The sequence below is a fragment of the Gorilla gorilla genome, chromosome 21 (genome assembly GCF_029281585.2).
Source record: "Gorilla gorilla gorilla isolate KB3781 chromosome 21, NHGRI_mGorGor1-v2.1_pri, whole genome shotgun sequence".
Taxonomy (NCBI): domain Eukaryota; kingdom Metazoa; phylum Chordata; class Mammalia; order Primates; family Hominidae; genus Gorilla; species Gorilla gorilla.
Genome location: NC_073245.2, coordinates 30,368,575 through 30,374,541, shown reverse-complemented (window position 1 = coordinate 30,374,541; position 5,967 = coordinate 30,368,575). Strand labels below are relative to the sequence as shown.

Sequence of the window (5,967 nt, the reverse complement as noted above, 5' to 3'; positions counted from 1 at the left end):
CTGAGCTTTTTGTTCTTTTATTTTCCAAACTGGTAAAATATGTAGTCATCAGTGATAAAAAGCTACATGCAACTTACCTGTAGAGGTTTCTCCTTCATTGTTATTCGAAGGCTGTTTCCAGACCCTCACAAAGGGAGGAATATTCCACATTCCTGCTAGCTGAGCCTGCTAGCTAAACCCCGTCCCACAGAAAACTTGAGGCTCACAATCTGAAAATGATCTCTTTCCTCAGTTTGTCCTTCCAAGTTCCTCATGGACTGCCCTTCCCAGCCTCATTCCAGCTCTTCTTTGGAGATGCAAATCCCTTTACTGTGCAGATTTCTAAAATCTCTTTGGCAGGCAAATGTTAGCTTTAGCGGACCTCAGGAAAAAAAAAAGGCAGCAAAAACACACAAAAGGAAGGGAACACACACATGCACAATTGTGAGATTTAGCACAGCTCCTTCATGAAATGTTTCCAAGACAGAGGAAAACAACCCAAAATATTCACTGGTGAGAGTCAGAATTGTTCTTGAAAGAGCTGAGTGACACATAATGGAAAACATTGCAATTACCTGTTATTAAATTTAATACCCCGAACAGATGGTGTTCCATTTCCCCCCCAAACAGACTGCTCACCTGATTGGAAAATTATTTCTAAGCCCTTGCCCCCAGTTGCTTAACTTCCCATTGCATCCAAATGTGAATCGGGTTGCTGCCCGTGCTTTGCAAATCTGACGGTAAAGTCATTTCTCCTTTCTTGTCGTTGACTCTAAGGAACAAAAACTACCCACTTTATTTATTTGAGGAATTACTATCACCCTGAGCCCCACATTTTTGGGAATGAAGGACTTGCTAAATGAAAGTGGAGTGCAAAGAACAGCTTCTTAGGGACACTGATCTAGATTTCTCTGAAAAGATGCCCAGGGCCTTCATTCTAACTCGCCTCCTGGCACATTACTAAGGACCCCAACAAGGCTTGTTTCAGCCAGCCGCTACCAAGGCTATACCCTCAGGCTGCCAGAAGGGCAGAGTTCCGCAGCTGAGGTTCAGCTCTGAAAACCCACCATCCTGGTGGTTCCCTTTTTCCTAATAAAAAATAAAGTTAGCTTTTAAGAAACTATCAGAAGCTCTATTTTAAATTCGTCCTGAAAGCATGTGATGCAGAAATCAGGCCACCACACTTTGACTTTGAAAATATTTTATTTGAATAGTAAATAGTTATACAGTTGAAACAGTTCTATTGAAGCTTTCTATAAATAGCTAACAATTAAGAAAATAATGTATGTAGAAAAGAGATTGCATTTAAAAGTAAGAGCTGTCGGTTGTACAAGGGCCCTGGGGACCCTCGAAGCAGAATAAACGATAGGTTGTCTGTAATTCACTCAGATAGGTATAAAAGTTAAAACTTTAAGCAGATCCCTTTAGAAAAAGGCTCTCTTCTAAAATGCACAGTGGAATGTCAAGAGTGGCAGGGTGGGGAGCGGGCAGCGCGCCAAAAAAATCTGCAATCAAATAATATATTCTTCATAATTAATATAAATAAATAAAGAATAAATAACAATTACTCATAAATCAACATATACATTTAGAGGGAACTGATAGTCCTACCTCAACAAAGATGATCAAACCAAAAAGTCTTACGTGAAACACTGAGGCAGTTACTACAGCATCTTCGGAACACTCCCTTCCCTCCCCCCCCCAAAACAATCCCAGACAACAGTTCAAGGCATTTGTGGCTATACTAAAGAAAACTCTTTTTTAAGCAATTTGATTTGTTCACATACAAAAAGGTAAAGCCAGACTCCAGCAGTTCACAAGCCATAATAAAGCTAATCGTGTGGGAAGTTCAATTTACAGCCTGTGAAATATAAAGGCATTTATTCCTCAAGATTCACACCCAAAACAACCCGTACGCTACATACATAGAGAGCAGAGATTGGCAGGCGAGGCGAGAGCAGACCGCATTTCTAGACCATGAACACAGCGAATACTAGCAAGAAAAAAAGCTTCTCCCCGCCAAGGGGAGGCTTCCAACCACGAGACAAACGCGTACAGCTTTTCTCCCTTGTACAGAAAGAGACTGACTCCTGTTGCGCCATGGGGGAGGCGGAAGGACACAACGTAAAAGTGGGGGTTCCAAAAGGAGTCAAAACGAGAGTATGGGGTTACCGTCACGCCACACCGACAGAAGCGGAGACGACACTTTCACCCGGTGGGGGCGGGGGCGAGGCTCCCCCAGCGCGGACTCGGGTTCGGGGCGTGCAGGGCGCACTCTCTTTGTGGGTCTCCAAGCGAAGGCACAGTTCGGGGGGCCGGGGTGGAGGGCGCGCTCTAGCAGGCCGGGCGCACGGGCACCTGCAGGAGGATCACCTGTCTGTTTTCGGATGGGTGGCACTTGTTGATGTGCCGCGTAAGGCCGGGCGAGCTGTAGAAGGTGGCCGGGCAGTACTTGCAGGGGAACACCTGGGCGGCGTGCAGCAGGCGCAGGTGGCGCTCCTGGGCGCCCTTGCTGGCGAACGACTCTCCGCACACTGGGCACAGGTGGCACTCGGCGGACGCACTCAGGCCCAGCACGCCGGCCGCCTCGCCGTCGCCGGTCGCCTCCTGGGGCGCCTTCTCGTCGGGCCCAGGGTACAAGGCCAGTAGGTCCTCGGCCGGGGGCGCTGGCGGCGCGCCCTTGGCCTGCAGCGCCTGGTGGTGCGCCAGCAGGTGCTTGCGTAGGTAGGCCTGGCGGCGGAACTTCTTGGCGCAGTGATGGCACTCGTAGAGCCCGTCCTCGGAGCCCGACTCGGATACGCCGCCGGGACTCGGCGTGTCCCGGTCGCTACCGCCGCCGGGTGCCTCCCGCGCCTCAGCCCTGGCTGCTGCTTCCGGCTCCGGCGCGCGGGCGGCGGCGGGCGCGGGCCGCGGTTTGTGCCAGCGGCGGTGCGAGGCCAGGTTGGCCGGGCAGCTGAAGACCTTGGCGCACTCGGGACAGCGGTACTCCACACGCACGATGCGCGAGCATTTGTGCTGCGCCAGCGCGAACGGGTCGGCGTACTCCTCCTTGCACAGCTGGCAGATGAACTCGCCGAGCGGCCGCGCCGCGCCCCCCGCGCGACCCCGCGGCGCCTCCACCGGGCCCTCCTTGATCTTGAGCCCCAGCACGGGCGACGTGGTCACCTCGTCCTCGAAGTGCAGCTTGCGGATGGCCTTGGGCTTCTTGGCGCCCGGGGCCTTGACTGCCTTGGCGGGCGGCTCCGCTGCGGTGGGGGGCGGGGGCCGCTTTCCCGGGGGCCGCAGGGCGGCGGCAGGGGGCAGTGGGGGGCCGGGCCCCGGGCCGCGGGCCGCCTCGGCGCCAGTCGAGAACGCCGTGCCCATCTTGAGCTCGGCGGGCGCGAAGAGCAGCGGGTCGCCGCCGCAGATGCCGCCTCCGCCAGCTCCGCTCGCGCCGCCGCCGCCGCCCCCTCCGAGCAGCGCGGCGGGCGTGGGGAAGGACTCGGCCGAGACCGGCGAGCCCAGGTTGAAGCTGCGTTCGAAGTACTTGTGCTTCTCGTGCTCGCGGCTCACGGGCCGCGTGGGACTGTAGAGCGGCGCGGGGTGCGCAGCCTCGGGGTTGCCGAAGTGCGCGGCCCGCGGGCCCTGCGGGGGTGGCTGCGGCCCAGGCGCGCAGGCAAGCGCGGCGGCGAGCGCTGCATGGGCGCGCTCCGCGGGCGGCGGCGGCGGCAGCGGCCCGGGGACCGGGCTCGGCGCCGGGGGCTCGGCGCGGGCGCCCCCGCAGCTGGGCGAGAGCAGCAGTGCGCGGTCGCCGTCCTCGCCGCCGCGGACCCGGTAGGACACGGGCGTGGACTTCTTGCTGCGCTTCACCAGGAAGCCGCGGGGCATGTTGGCGCGGCCCGAGGGCACGGCACTGGCTCGGTCCCCCCTCCGCGCTCGGCCCCGGCGGCCCTCAGTGCCCCCGGCCCATTGCCCGGGCGCGGCGGCTGCGGGACTCGCGTGGCGCCGGCGTCGGCTCGGCCCAGCTCTGCGCCCTGCACGCGCGTCCCTGTCCCCGGGCCCGGCAGCCGCTCCCTTTTAACGGGGGGAGGGGGCCATTGTTCTCGCCTCCCGCTTCCCCTGGAGCCAATCAGCGCGTCCGCAGCTCCTCAGCCTGGCAGGGTGGGAGGGCGATGGGGCGGCCAAAAGGGGGCCGGGACTCGGGGGTCGCCCGGTAGGTGCGGCAGATGTACCTGAGGGCGCGGGGCCCCCGCGCGCGCCCCTTGGTCGCCCCGCCCGGCGCCGCCGCCCCGCCCGGTCCAGGCACACGCCCGGCCCCGCCTCCCTTCACGGTCTGCTGCTTCTCTATGGGGAGGCGCACGTGCCTGGGCTTTGTGTCTCTCCTCCGGGGGGCGCGGAGCCGCCAAATGGGCCCGTCCATCAGCGCGACAATGCACGCCCCCCTCCCGCGCGGGGATTACCCGCGGGTCGTGAGCAAAATAGCAACAAAGGAGAAGAATGGCCCCAAATATGTCAGGAGGGTTCAATCCGCGAGCCGGAGCCGAGGGGGAAGTTGTGCGCGCTGATTGGGTGGGGGCGGGGGTGCGCCGGGGCGGTGCGGGGGAGATCGTTGCGGAGGCGCAGTGGCTCCGCGTGGTGTTTGGGAAATAAACAAGAATCCGAGAGAGCAGTAGGGTCCGGACGGCCTCCGCCCGGACCTTGGACGGATGGGCCGCTGGACCCAAGAGGCCAAGCAAAAGGGTTCCCCGGAGTTCCAAGTGTGGACAGGGGGCCCGGCCTTCTGGCAGTGGCCGAGGGCGATGTTTGTGCTCGCAGCCTCCGCGCGCCCACGGGGCTAGAGAAGGTTTCTTTCGAGTTTGAGAAGGAATTGGCACGGCCTTCTCAGTCTCCCGAAAGCGCGGGATTGGAGCGCGGGGCGGGCTGGGCTGGGTTCCCAAAGGAACGTGAATTTCTGAACTTTTGGGCTCTTGGAGGCTTGGGAATGGCATCTTTGGCGGGGCCCGACCCAGGCCGCCCGGAGCTTCCGCGTGGTCCAGGGCTCGGTTAATCCGGGGCGAGTTGGCCGAAGCCCAAAACGCGCGGTCGACCTCGTGCGCCCCAGTGAAGTTGGTTTTCTCCTCCCCGCGCGGCCTCATGCATTTTCATTCCGAGCGGGCATTTTGTTTGCCGGTTGACATCAGATGCTAAATCAAGGGCTCCAATCAAGGCGCTGCGGAATAAAGGGGCCGCCTGTCTGGGCGCAGCCCCCACGGAGCCGTGCCCCCTTCACCTTTGTGAAGGAAATTAACCTCCAGCTATTGAGCTCCGGTCGCGGCCAATCTGGACGCAAAAGAGACGCGTGCTGGACGGGGGGAGGGGGGGCAATCTGTCCTCCGAGGCAGGCTGAGGCCTCCGAGAGGACAAGCCGCCTCCCCTGTGCCACCAGGAAGAGACAACAGCGAAGATATCCCCCACCCCCACCCCCACCCCCACCCCCACCCCCACCTCCGCTGCCGTTCCGTTTGGACCCAGACTGGGCCGCCTGCCTCCATCCTCTGTCCAGCCCAGCCCCGAGGAAACACAAAAGGGAGAATCTTCGGGGGACAGGGCAGAGAACCCCACGAGTGCGTAGTGGCCCTGATCGTCCAACACTGGGGAACAAATAGCCAAGCCACATAAAATGTCATATGCTGTGAGGAAAATGTCACTTTATTGAAAGAGAAGGAAACATTTTTCTGCAAAGCTTTGTATACCAGACAGATTTTGCTGAGTTTTACTTACGCTTAATTCCACTGAAGGTATTTAATTGTTTTGGATTTTCCCTCTGAAAATACCCTGGCGTAGAAATTAAACATGTAAAAATAGAGTCCACATGAGTCATAAGTTGTGATGGGGACAGTTGTTAGGCTTAATTAATTAAGGGGTTAATCAGGTTGGTTAATCAAGGGAAAGATATTTGATAATTTTATGTTTGTAATATTTTAACCCACACACTGAAAAGGGAAGAATGCATATAGTGAAATATATTTT

The 5,967-nt window shown here is 58.2% G+C and overlaps 1 protein-coding gene across 1 annotated transcript; it reads right to left on the bottom strand.

The window, feature by feature from the left end:
- Positions 1-1,163: 1,163 nt before the first annotated feature.
- Positions 1,164-4,047, bottom strand: INSM1 (INSM transcriptional repressor 1). The gene has a single exon (XM_031004708.3). The coding sequence runs from the start codon at positions 3,844-3,846 to the stop codon at positions 2,314-2,316; it is 1,533 nt and encodes a 510-aa protein (XP_030860568.2). The 5' UTR covers positions 3,847-4,047; the 3' UTR covers positions 1,164-2,313.
- Between the last annotated feature and the right edge of the window lie 1,920 nt (positions 4,048-5,967).

What these genes read in the sequence shown, in the direction of transcription:
- INSM1 (XM_031004708.3), bottom strand. Translation starts at nt 3,846, where the DNA reads ATGCCCCGCGGCTTCCTGGTGAAGCGCAGCAAGAAGTCCACGCCCGTG.